The sequence below is a fragment of the Heterodontus francisci genome, chromosome 2 (genome assembly GCF_036365525.1).
Source record: "Heterodontus francisci isolate sHetFra1 chromosome 2, sHetFra1.hap1, whole genome shotgun sequence".
In the NCBI taxonomy this organism is placed as follows: domain Eukaryota; kingdom Metazoa; phylum Chordata; class Chondrichthyes; order Heterodontiformes; family Heterodontidae; genus Heterodontus; species Heterodontus francisci.
The window spans coordinates 123391095-123405270 of NC_090372.1; the positions used below are offsets into that span (position 1 = coordinate 123391095).

General features: G+C 40.2%; 1 protein-coding gene across 3 annotated transcripts in view; it reads left to right on the forward strand.

Moving 5' to 3' along the window:
* Positions 1-14176, forward strand: part of mtrr (5-methyltetrahydrofolate-homocysteine methyltransferase reductase) — a 146834-nt gene that overhangs the window by 39031 nt on the left and 93627 nt on the right. For all 3 annotated transcript variants that reach the window (XM_068010128.1, XM_068010138.1, XM_068010118.1), the window contains 2 exons: positions 4227-4355; positions 10100-10253. In XM_068010128.1, the coding sequence (XP_067866229.1) occupies positions 4227-4355; positions 10100-10253 (283 nt within the window). The remainder of the gene's footprint in view (positions 1-4226; positions 4356-10099; positions 10254-14176) is intronic.

Below are 14176 nucleotides of genomic sequence, written 5' to 3' on the forward strand. Positions count from 1 at the left end.
ATTGAAGTCAATGGGAATTGGTGGTCGGGGGCGTGGAATCTCTCCACGAGCTAGAGTCGTACCTAGCATAAAGGAAGATGGTTGTGGTTGTTGAAGGCCAATCATCTCAGCCCCAGGACATCACTACAAGAGTTCCTTAGGATAGTGTCCTAGGCCCAGCTATCTTCAGCTGCTTTATTAATGACCTTTCCTCCATCATAAAGTAGAAGTGGGGACATTCTGTGATTGCACAGTGTTCAGTACTGTTTGCTACTCCTCATATTGAAGCAGTCCATCCCTGCATACAGCAAGACCTGTACAACATTCAGGCTTGGGTAATAATTTTGCAAGTAACATTTGTGCCACACAAGTGCCAGGCAGTGACCATCTCCAACAAGAGCTAGGTAGGAAATTAGCAAGCAGGACCTCAAAAGTAGCAAAAGTGCCACACAATAGGCTTGTCAGCAAAGTTAGAGCCCATGAGATAAAAGTAACGGTAGCAATATACATACAAAATTGGCTGAGGAACAGGAAACAGAGCAGTGGCTAGTGGTTGTTTTTCAGACTGGAGGACGATTTGTGTTGGAGTTCCCCAGGGGTCAGTGTTAGGGCCCCTGCTGTTCCTGATGTATATTAATGACCTAGACCTTGGTACAGGGCACAGTTTCAAAATTTGTGGACGATACAAAACTTGAAAATATTGTGAACTGTGAGGAGGATAGTGTAGAACTTCTAAAAGACAATAGACAGGTTGGTGGAATGGGCGGATAAGTGGCAGATGAAATTTAATAGAGAGAAGTGTGAAGTGGTTCATTTAGGTAGAAAGAAAGCAGAGAGACAATATAAAGTAAAGGGTAAAATTCTAAATGGGGTGCTGGAGCAAATCGACCCGGCTGTGTATGTACATAAATTATTGAAGGTGGAAGGACAAGTTGAGAACACGGTTAATAAAGCATACAACATCCTAGGCTTTATCAAAAGGGGCATAGAGTACAAAAGCAAGGAAGTTAATGTTAAATTTGTATAAAACACTGGTTTGGCCTCAGCTGGAGTAGTGTGTCCAGTTCTGGGCACCACACTTTAGGAAGGATGTGAAGGCATTTGAGAGCATGCAGAAAAGATTAGTGAGAAAAATTCCAGGGATGAGGAAGTTCAATTATGTAAATAGATTGGAGAAGTTGGAATTGTTTTCCTTGGAGAAGTGAAGATTGAGAGGAGATTTGACAGAGGTATTAAAAATTATGGGTCTGGACAGAGTAGATAGAGAGAAACAGTTCCTATTGGTGGAAGGATTGAGAACTGGAGGACGCAGATTTAAGGTGATTGGCATAAGAAGCAATGATGACATGAGGAAAAACTTTTTCATGGAGCAAGTGGTTAGGATATGGAAAGAACTACCTGAGAGTGTGGTGGAAGTGGGTTCAATCGAGGCACTTGAGGGAATTGGATTATTATCTGAAAAGGAAGAATGTACAGGGTTATGGGGAGAAGGTGAGGAATGGCACTAGGTGAATTGCTCCTTCAGAGAGCCAACACAGACACAATGGGCTTAATGGCCTCCTTCTGTGATTCTGAGAAAGAATCTGACTATCTCCCCATGACATTCTACGCCATTACCATTACTGAATCCCTCAAAATCAGCATCCTGGGATCCACCAGTGACCAGAAACGTAACTGGATTGGCCATATAAATACTGTGGCTACAAGAGAAGGTCAGAAGTTTGGAATTCCATGGCAAGTAACGCATCCTCTGACTCCCCAAAGCCTGTCCACTATCTACAAGGCTCAAGTCATGAGTGTAATGGAATACTCTCCACTTGCTTCGACTAGTGCAACTCCAACAATACTCAAGAAGCTTGACACCATCCAGGGCAAAGCAGCATGCTTGATCTTCACCCCATCCACCACCTTAAGCATTCACTCCCTTCACCACTGGCGCACAGTGGCAGCAGTGTGTACCATCTACAAAGTGCGCTGCAGCAACTCACCAAGGCTCCTTCAACAGCAGCTTCCAAACCGTGACCTCCACCACCTAGAAGAGGAAGGGCTGCAGACATGTGGAAACACCACCTGCAAGTTTCCCTCCAAGTCACTCAACATCCTGACTCAGAACTATATTGCTGTTCCTTCACTATTGCTGGGTCAAAAATCTGAACTCCCTCCCTAATAGCTCTGTGAGTGTACCAACACGACATGGACTGCAGTGGTTCTGAAGAGTAATTAGGGATGGGCAATAAATGCTGGTCTTGCCAGCGACACTCATCACAAGAACAAATTTTTTTAAAAAGCAATTTCAGACCATAATCTCTGCCCTATTTTGCTTCCTTTTTTATTTGTAGTTTTCGATTTCAGTCATTTTTCTCTTTTTTGCTGTTTAAATGGCAGCTGTTCTTTCTACCATTAACACCTCCTCTAGACACATCTTTTGTTGCTTTACTTGTTCCATTACCACACCCTTTGCCCTGCATTACCAACTGTTTTTTTTGCCATTTAAGCTTGTCTTTCACCCTATCTCAGACCTTTTTTCTTTGTACACACTCCTCCCTCCCACTTGCTTAAAATCTTACATTTCTAACTTTTCCCAGTTCTGATGAAAGGTTATTGACCTGAAATGTTAACTGTTCGTTTCTCTCTCTTCTCCGATGCTGCCTGACCTCAGTTTTTTCAGTATTTTCAGGGGTTTTTTTGAGTTCCAGAATATGCAGCATTTTTCTTTTTATATCTTTATCTTTTGCCTTGTTGATTTGACTCTGAAGTTGTACTATTGATGCAAAATAGTTTTCCATGGCTATTAACACAGTCAGTATATATTCAGTCTAATTTTTGATAATTCTTGTTTGTGCTTGTCTTTATAACTTTCTGTCCTATTGTTAATGCCTTTGTAAAGAACTGAAATATTTAGTTAATTGACTTAACATTAATTAGTATCTGTTCCACAGATCAATCCCTCTGTTTGGAAAGAGGGATTTAATCTCTCGTTTTGATTTTGGTTATTTATTCTGAATGCCTACCCTGTAACTGAGATCATTGTTTAATTCAAAAATGGACATGTTTACATTATCAATATTTTAAAGACTGGATTCTATCCTTTCAGATTCTGACAGAAAGTTCAACTCTGCAAGCTCTTGGTTAAATAGTATATTATTCCATAGTTAGATGTTGTCCTACCATATAAATTGTTCCCTCATGTCTCAAGATCCTAAGAAAGCTACATTCCCTGAACCATGGAGAGCTAGCCACTGCAAGGCAGATGCCCACTTTTGAGATTTGTTCTTGAATTCTGTTTAGTAAGCAGCTTGAAATCCAGTGTTACTGGACTGGATTTTATTAGCGTACCGCGCTACTCGGCGACATGCTTTGAACTCGGCTTTTCAACAAGGAAGTGCTGCCACACAGCCCCTGTGATATTACACACAGGGGCTGATTTAAATAGAGGGCAGAGCAGCCTCTGCCGATGATATAGAGGGTGTGGCCGTTGCGTCTGCAGCAATGGCATCCGGCGCCACTGTGCAGGCGCGGGGCCATTTTTAAAGGGCTTTAAACCCTTGGAAAAGATTTAAATTTTTTAATGCTTTTTTTTAAACAAATAATTATATGAAGGCCCTTCCCCAAACCCCCCAATGGTCATTTCATTGCCCGATATTAACAAAACTTTCCTTATTCCCTACCCGAACTCCCCTCTCTTTTCCCCCCCCCCCCCCCAACCTTCTAACATTTGCCCTTCAACCCATTCCCGCCATCCCCACAGCCAATAAAATGTGTTTTCCCCACTCCCCCACTCCTCTTGTCCTGAAAATGTTATTCCTCCCCATGGAGCTCCTTATGGGGGGGCCGCACCGAGGTCCCCCCACCGCCAGTAATATGTGGCGGGCCCTACTCGATGTCGGGGATCGAGGCGGGCTCCTCCCTGCAGAATTTTACCGCCCCCACCCCCCCCACTATTCCTGTTTGGCAGGAAGAAAATTGTATACTGTAGGACCATCTAGCTGCTGAGTCCTGTGCTGTGCCATATTGAACTTCTACCACATTACCAATATCTCCTCGTAGTCCTATGTTTGAGATTGTGGCAAGGATGGGTATTGTACTGAATAGTCATTGTTGGCAGTAGTTGGGGGAAGGGTGACAAAGCTGAGCAAAAATGTGCCTATAATATTGTATAGATTTAGAGCTGTAAAGTTCTGGAGTTCGTTGATGTGAGCCCTTTCTAAATCCTTTCTCTTCCCCCCCCCTCACTGTTTAATCCTCAGATCTCTCAACAAGAATGTTTTTCGCTGGCACCAAACTTCACTGTGTTTCAGGTTCCAGTGACAAAAGCAATTTCTTTAACCCGGGAGGATGCAGTGAAAACCGCTCTATTCATGGAACTTGATATTTCAGTAAGTCCTTCTGCTTCTATAATTTTAGAGTTTCCACTAGAGTTTAAAACCTTGTGTATGTGGCGTTGAGTACTGAACAGAAAATGTTGTGCTACAGAACAGTAGGATGCACCTGTTCTATTCCACATGTGATGACTTTTATCAACCATGCTTATACAGATTGAGGGTTATTCTGATGAAAGGGTGAAAGATGTGCTAATTGGACACACCTGTTTAAAAGTCTGATTTTTAACCCTCAGTTTTGGTCCTAGTTGCTAAATACCATAATTTGAACTTGGCAGAATGCGCTAAAACAGACACCTGCAGGTATAGCACTCAAATGCTGACTGTAAACAATTTTCTTGGAGCAACATATGGGGACTCCCCACACCCACTTTCACTAAGTATGGATTTGGCTGGCCAACACAAAGTGGCATGTTTCAAGATGGCTGAGGCTGAGGAGAGGGCACACAGGTTCATGGATGTGCAATTACAAGGGAGATCTATTTAGATCAGGAAAATAGGTGTGGAGGTCAGCATGTCCAATTCATGGCATTGATGGCTCTCCATTCTACGTTGGCAGTGGATTCTTGCAGTTTTGGGACTATAAGCTAATAGTTGAATATTGTTTTGAAGGAATGTTGCATTGTTTGAGGTGCTGCCTTTTAATGAGACTTTAAATCAAGGTTCCTCTGCCTGCTCAGGTATATGTTAAATATCCCATGGAATTAGTGAAGAAGAGCAGAGAAAAGCAGGGCTGCATTTATTGCCCATCCATAGATGCCTTGACATGAAGAATCAACCATGAAATGTGGAACTGCAGTGATATGTAGACCAGATCAGTAGGGATGGCAAGTTCACTTTCCAAAGGATAGTTGTAAACCTGTGGACTTTCTATGATTATCTGTTGGGTTTCATGGTTACTTTACCTGGTGCTAGCCCACAAATCGCCAGATTTAATTAAATCAATTTCCCAACTTGCTATGGTGGGGTTTGAGCTCTCAACCTCTAGATTGCTGGTCCAGTTCCATAATAAATAGGCTACCATACCCTATTTCTATTGCAATAGATTAAAATTAGAATACCTCTCTCTGTTATGGCTGCAAATACTATACTTTCAGATGTGATACAAATAGAAGTAAATACAATAGAGAAATTGTTTGGGGTTTTAACAAATAAAGGTAGCAGGAATATAATTTATTTACTAATGTTAGGGAAACTTTCTGCTTTCACTTTGTTTCACTGCATTCCTAAATTTCACCTTCTGCCCTCAATAGAACCTTTTTTCAGCACAGTTTCAATGCTGCCCCTTAGGCGGCTGTTAGTGATAACAAGCCAGTGATAGATGATGAGGAATGGGTTAATTCCATTTCCTTGAGGATTTCTTTTGATGTGTTTCTTCCTACCTGAGCTGGAGAGAAAGGAGTGCTATATTCTGAAAACACACCAATTGGTCTGGAAGCATGGAAAGAATGGGCTGGGTGGACTTGAGGTGAAACTTTTCACCATTAGGCCAGTATTCCAGGTACCTGCCAATGTTACTTCAGTGCCTGGGATATTGGAACACCTGTTGATATATTACAATACTGCTTGCCGTATTACTTTTCTGATGTCAATTTGTTTTTGTAGTAATATTGTTTAAATGATGCCACTTCAAACATAAATCATTTCCTCAAAAAATTTCATAAATCAAGCCGATCACCAACCTGGTACCACAGTGCTTCTTCAGTAATTTTTGTGCAGAGTTTAAAAGTAAGAGTGGCAGGTGTGTAGAAAGCACTTTGTGGTTTGGAATCCAAAGAATTGAAAATGGAACAATTACTTGGACGGGGCCTTCAGTCATTCCAACAACTGGCCAAAGGAAATCTGGGGCTAATGCTGGTAATAGCAGAGTCTGTTAATATCATTTGAAAGAGCAAGGCTTGCATTGCTGCAGATCTTTCACTTTCAACATTATGTGATGCCTAAAACTGGAGTGTGAAAGCAAGAAAGCAATTATAATATAAATAACATTATTTAATCTTGTGGTAGGGCAGGGGGAAATGGCATGTTCACACTTTAAAAGAATATTTTGAATTTTTATTCAGCTATACCAGAGAGAGAGAGAAAACACAGTGGGAGCAGAGCTTTAAAAAGCATGCCAAAAGGAACAGAGTCAGAGACCAGAGACAGAGAAAACACAGTGGGAGCAGAGCTTTAAAAAGCATGCCAAAAGGAACAGAGTCAGACCACAGAGAGAGAGAGAGGGTATTTCAAGGGAGTAAAAACAGAGGGGAAAAAACAGTGACCTCACAAGAAAACCATAAGTTCATTGGTAAGTAACTGCTAGTTGAATTGCCTATTCTAAGTTGATTTCAGATTAAAGGTGAATAGGAGAAATATTTTACGGATTAAAAACTAAAGACCAGTCAGAAATTTAAAAAACAAATTAAAATCTAATTAAATAAAATAGAGATGCAGGGCCAGGCAATGTGTTGTACCTGCATGATGTGGAAGCTGGTGGACTCCATTGTGGTTCCTAGTGACCACATCTGTAGCAAGTGTTGGCTGCTCGAGGGACTCCGGCTCAGAGTTGATGAGCTGGAGTCTGAGTTTGGACACTGCGACACATCAGGGAGGGGGATAGTTACCTGGACTCTGTGTTTCAGGAGACAGTCATACCCCTTAGATTAACTATCTTGAATCCGGCCAGTGGTCAGGGACAGGAGGGTGTGACTGAGTGAGGCAGGTAGAGGGTTCCAGGAGATAGTGTTGCAGGAGCCTCAGCCCTCGTCCTTGTCCAACAGATTCAAGATTCTTGCTTCCTGTGTGGACGAGAGCAGGGACTATAGGGAGGATGAGCAAACTGACCATTGTACCGTGGTACAGGGAACCATTCAAGTGGGGGGAGAAAAGAGAAATGTAATTGTAATCGGAGATAGTATAGTTAGGGGCATAGACACTATTTTCTGTGGCCAGGATCGAGAGTCCTGAATGCTGCGTTGCCTACCTGGTACTAGGGTTCGGGATATCTCATCTGAGCTGCAGAGGAACTTGGAGTGGGAGGGGAAAGATCCAGTCGTCGTGGTCCATGTAGGTACCAACGATATAGGTAGAACGAGGATAGAGGTTCTGCTGAGGGAATATAAGCAGCTAGGAGAGCAATTTAAAAAGCAGAACCAAAAAGGCAATAATCTCCGGATTACTACCTCAGCCACGAGCTAATTGGCACAGGGTCAATAAGATTAAAGAGGTAAATGCGTGCCTCAAAGATTGGTGTGGGAGAAATGGGTTTGAATTCATGGGAGGATTGGCTAACCAACAGAAAACAGTCGGGATAAATGGGTCCTTTTCTGGTTGGCAAGATGTAACTAGTGGAGTGCCACAGGATTCGGTCCTCTGACCCCAACTATATACAATCTATATTAATGACTTGGATGCAGGGGTAGTAGGTACTATAGCCAAATTTTCAGATGATACTAAAATCGGTGGGACAGTAAGTTGCAATAAAGAAATAAGAAATTGACAAATGGATGTGGATAGGTTAAGTGAATGGGCCAACATTTGGCAGATGGAGTTTAATATGGATAAGTGTGAGGTTAACCATTTTGGTCAGAAGAATAGAAAGGCAAATTATTATCTAAATGGAGAGAAACTTCAGAGTACTTCAGTGCAGAGAGATCTGGGTGTCCTAGTGCATGAATCGCAGAAAACTAGAATGCAGGTTCAGCAGGTCATAAGGAAGGCAAATGGAATTTTGGCATTTATTGCTAAAGAAATAGAGTATAAAAGTAGGGAAGAGTTGCTGCAACTGTACAAGGCTTTAGTGAGACAGCACCTGGAATATTGCGTACAGTTCTGGTCCCCTTACTTGAGGAAGGATGTAGTTACATTGGAGGCAGTTCAGAGGAGGTTCACTAGATTGATTCCAGAGATGAGGGGTTTGTCTTATGAAGAGAGATTGAGCAGTTTAGGCCTTTACTCTCTAGAGTTTAGAAGAATGAGAGGAGATCTAATTCAGGTTTATAAGATGATTAAGGGGATTGACAAAGTAGACGTAGAGAGGATGTTTCCTCTGGTAGGGCAACCTAGAAGGAGAGGTCATAGTTTTAGGATAAGGGGTAGCAGATTTAAAATGGAGATGCAGAGAAATTACTTCTCTCAAAGGGTCGTGAGTCTGTGGAATTCACTACACCAGAGTGCGGTGGATGCGAGGACATTGGGCAAATTTAAGGAAGAGATGGACAGATTTTTAATTAGAAATGGATTGAAGGGTTATGGAGAACAGGCAGGAAAGTGGAGTTGAGGCCGAGATGAGATCAGCAATGATCGTATTGAATGGTGGAGCAGGCTCGAGGGGCTGAATTGCCTACTCCTGCTCCTAGTTCTTATGTTCTATATTTCCCACATGTTTTTGGACAACTGCCAAATTTTGTCCTGACAAATGAGCAAAAGTAGATGTAATGCATGAGAATAAGCCATTCTTCCTCTCCTCTCTTTTTATCTACACTGCACCCCACTCACTAGCCTCCTCACTTGCTAGTTGCTAGTTATTGAAAAATGTTTCTTTATGAAAACAGCCGAAATACTTTTTTGCAATTTTATAAAATTAAATATATTGGTGTTAAGTAGGTTTTTGTTATGGTATTTTGACTAGTTATATTCTACAAATTTACATTCACATCAGTGCAGGAAACCTAGTTCTGTGGTGTATTTGATCATTTCTATGCAAACCTAACTTTATAATCTCCCATCATGATAGTAGAAGATGACCAAGATATTTCAAAGCATTCTTGAATTCGTCCAGTCTTCTGCCCTAGTTTACCTATCGCGTATGAGGAAAATACGCAAATGTAAAGAACTATAAAGAAACAGCAATGATAACCGTAATGTGTCGTTGTTTTATTTTGGTAGTACTATCTACATTTTACTACATTGAAAATTTTGTTTGTGTGTTTTAAGTCATTTTTTTTGTTGTCTTTTGCCATAAAACTAGTGCAATGATGCACAGGATGCCTGCAGTGAGTATAATTGGTCTAATCTAGGGTAGAGCTAATAAGTAGATGTAATATTTATAGTTGGCCAGGAATCAACCTGTTTTATATTTTAATATAATTAATTAGTTACAAATATGATCTGTAGATCATCACAGTTTATGTTTATAATGTACATTAGCACCTTGCCTGAGACTTCCATTCATAATCGACACAGCATATATTGTGGGGCCGATTTTGTGGCTATCTTGCTTGTAACTTATTGTGATGAGACTAACTTCATGGTTGTTAAGGTTTTAAAACCATGACAGTTGCTGTGCTGTGATTTACTAAATCAGATAATAACTGGGTAGTGTGGAAATACAAAGAAAAAAAATTCAAATTAAGTTGTTCACATTTGCTGACAAACTGGCCTGTTCAGAATTTAAATTGTGGACAGATAGGATTGTAGCCTCATTGTGTTCAGGTGTGATGCGTTATCCTTTGATCACCTGCAGACTGCAAACTCTTCTATATGTTGCATGTTATACATCTGATTCAGTAAATTAGCCTTTTTGACATCAGTAGCAGACATGCACGATACAGTATAGAAGTTGATTGCAAACTTTTAAAAAAATGTGCAGGTTATTGAAGGTACTATTAAATTTAAAAGTATGATTAATTGGGTTATTTGAAAAACTTTTGTCAAGCTCTTCCCCCCCCCCCCCCTCCCCCACTGCACCAACTTGATTGTGAGAAAATATTTTACTTGGATCATTACAAAAGTCATAAAATAAATGTATTATTTTGCAGAAAACATCAATGACCTATGAGCCTGGAGATGCTTTCAGCATTATATGCCCTAATAGTAGGAGTGAAGTGGAAGAACTGATTCAGAGACTTGGGCTGGCAGACAAGAGAGACCATGCTGTTGAAATAAGCATCAGACCAAACAATAAGAAAAAAGGTATCTGAAAATAAAGAAGTGCTTCAAGATAAGGAGCTATAATGTCCTATTGTGTAGCTTCACTTTTAAAACCATAACCTGTCTTTTTAAATTGTAAAGTCACCTGTTGGCTGAATTGATGGTGCATTATGCCTTTTGGAAAAGGGTCTCATAAACCAGAAGGCGCAAGGTTTCATTCCTGGTTTCTGCTGAGTTATCTGGTTTCAGTCAGCATGACAGTAGGACTCTACAAGTGCAGCTTCTTTGCAAATCAGTGACTAGCACATTGTTGATTTGCTAATGTTGGAAAAGTGGTGCTGGCAACATGCTGTTCGATTTTGGCCAGTAAGATGCAGCAAGGGTGGAAATGAATTTGATGAAAAATAGCATGGGATTGAAATTGTATTTTAAAATATGATGCTACAGCATGGTTATTATTGAACTTCTAGGTAATAAGGTGCATTGTTGTGAAAGGATTTGAACCTGCTAAAATTAATTCTAAGTATTGATTTTAGTATACCTGTGCATGTACATCTATTTTATGTTTGAAATTTTTCAGTAACTTTTGCATTATTGCATCTTTTAAAGGTGGCTGCAACACCCAACTTCAAAAAATATATAGCCACATTAAACAAAACCTGTGTTTTATATAATACCTTTAACACCAAAAACATCTTGGGATAGTTTAGAAAAAGTGAGGAGAGAATAAGAATAGATAAAAGAACAAACATTAAGTTGTGGACAGAGGTGACCAAAAGCTCAGTCAAATGATGAGTTTAGAAAAAGGTTTTAAATTGAAGAGCGAAGAAAGGATTTAAGGAATTCATTCCAGAGAGTAAAGAAGAGGTGGCTAAAATCTCGGCTGCAAAAGCAAAGAGGGGATAGGCATGCATGCAAAGGTAGTATTTATAAAAAGCTTATTTAGCAGACACTGTGAAACATTTTCTACAATTCAAAATATTTAATAAAGAAAACTCCACTATCAATTTAAAATTATAGAAAATTAACAGGTCTATTACAGCAAAATGTTAGTATTTTGCATATTAAATAGGCATCTGTTACTTTGATAAAGCCCCAATAAATGCTGTTCTGGTTGATTTAAGACATTGTGTACTACAATAGTTCTTCACAGCAGGTCTTCCACATGTTGGACTGAACTTCTACAGAATTAAAACATTTATGTCAGAAAATGAAGCAGTCCGTGCCCACATGCAACAAGACCTGGATGATATTGGGCTTGGGCTGTTAAGTGGCAAGTAACATTCATGCCTCAAGTGCCAGGCAATGACCATTTCCAACAAGAGACAATCTAAACATCTCTCTTTGACATTCAATGGCATTACCATCACTGAATGCCCCACTATCAACATTCTAGGGGTTACCATTGACCAAAAACTGAACTGGTCCAGCCATATGAATACAGTGGCTACAATAGCAAGTCAGAGGCAGGAAAGTCTGTCAAGTAACGCACACTTGACTCCCCAAAGCCTGTCTACTACGTACAAGGCACAAGTCAGGAGTGTGGTGGAATACTCTCTACTTGCTTTGAGTATGGCTCTCACAACACTGAAGAAGCTCGACACCTTCCAGGATAAAGCAGCCCACTTGACTGGCACCCCATCCACCACCTTAAACATTCACTCCCTCCGCCACAGGTACACTGTGGCAGCAGTGTGTTCCATCTACAAGATACACTGCAGCAACTTGCCAAGGCTCCGTCAACAACATCTTACAAACATGTGACCTTTACCATCTAGAAGTAGAGCAGTAGGTGCATGAGAACATCACCTGTAAGTTCTATCCAAGTCACACGCCATTGACTTGGAAACATATAGCCATTCCTTCACTGTCGCTGGGTCAAAATCCTGGAACTCCCTATCTAACAGCACTATAGGTGTACCTGTGCCACTTGGACTGCAGCAGTTCAAGAAGATAGGTCACCACTACCACCTTAAGGGCAATTAACAATGGCAATAAATGCTGGCTTTGCTAGTAATGCCCATGTCCCATGAATGAACAAAAGAAACAGTTGTAGCAGTAGAGATATCGGGTTCGCAGAAGTGTTATTACAGGATGTGGATTAGATTTTTTAAAAAAAGGCATTTAAAAAAAAATAATCGAGTGATGCCTATTTGGAAATCATACTTTATTATTTAAAAATGGGTTAAGATTTTTAGTACAAATCAGACACATTAGATGAAAATTAGATTTTTTTGATATACTAACAGTTTCTATGTCATCAGTGCAACAGATTCAAGTTACGATGAACTACATTTTTATATTTTAATACATGCCTATAGATGTAATTATTTATTCTCGCTTGTGTAAACAAATGAGTGATCAAGCCACTGATCAGCCAGTTTAGTATACAAAAGCAACGTTTATTGATTTACTTTGTCAGGCAAGCCCCCCACCTGTTAAGAATGAGGAAAATTAATTTCGGCACATAAAAAATTGATTTTGGACTGTTGTTGGGGAAGAAAGAACTTGCTTTAAAAAACAATTGGAGCCTTTGGCTGGAGGGAGACAATAGCATATCAACAGAAAGTACTTCAAAGGACAAAGGGGCTATTCCCTGCTCCAATTTAATCCACAATGGACTTTTGATTACCAGATGTTGAAAGTAGAAAGGCTAGCATTCCAGGTTAACTGCTCAGATGACCGAATACCCAAACAGACGTGGCCGGACCGGTTTGGGTCACATGACTAATTGTTGGAGTTTTTTTAATTTGAACGTCCAACAAGGAATTTGAAATGAGAAAGCTGTTTGCTCCTGGACTGGAAAAGACCTCCTCTCCTGTCTGCTCTCAGCTTGCTCTCATCAGCTTCAGAAAGTATTGAAGACATATGAACCCCAAGGGAGAAAAGTCTCCGACAGTGAACAAGGTTTAAGAAGAATACTGGGCCCCAATGAAGAGAAAGACCACTTACAAAAGGACTACGGTGAACTCAAAGTGCAGTAAACAAGAAACTCTTAAGATATTGCCTCAAACTTTTCCACTTTATTTCTTCTCTTTTCTGTCTCTATTTGCATGCGCGTATTGCATATGCAAGCTAGAGTTGGGCGTGGCATGTATCCGTAGGCGTTGGCCGAATTAGAGTTTAAGTTTAAGGTTGAATAAATTTCACTTTTCTTTAAACCTAGGAAAGCCTGTTTATGCTCATTTCTTTGCCTTATAATTGGAAAGTGGTCAACAAGGATTCACCAAAGGGGGAGCTCAAAACACTGTTTAAAATTAAACCATTACAATAAGACAGGGAAAGACCCCTAGACACCTTTTCTCACCTCGTCATAACATTATCTACCACAGTAAATCATGAGGACACAGCCTGCGCTAAAAGGAGGGTAAATTTAAAAATTAATCTGTGGAAATGTTATTTCAGCAAGGAAGTAGTCGATCTCTGGAGTAGGTATCCTAGGGAGATGGTGGAAGCAGATAGTATTGATTCATTAAAATGCAAATTTAGTGGAGTTCTTTCAGAAAGTAATACTTAGGATCCAGTGTGAGTAATGAGAGACGTGACATATGGTAAGTGCCGAATGCTTGGGAGGAACAGGTGACTTTGGATCTGCAGTTACAAAACGTTCCACCCTGAGGGGTTTTCGAATCTTGTGTCTGTATCTTTTGTAGTTTAGTGGATAGAGATTGATCGCCATGATTAGTCATCAGCTTCATTACTGTATCATGTGACTACCAGGATGTGAGAAGGTGAACTAGAACCTTTTTTTTTTGTTTAGCAGTTCTTGTGCAACTTAAATTGTGCCAATTAGTCTTTCTGCCACTAACAGGATATCTGATTATTTTACTGACAGTGGCCTACCGTTTAGATTTTAACCAAATACTTTCCAACTATATTGAGATTGTTGCACAGGTTGTTGCGTGATGCAGGCCTTCGTACTTAGCATATGTGTTATATAATTCATGTATAATGCTATTAGAATT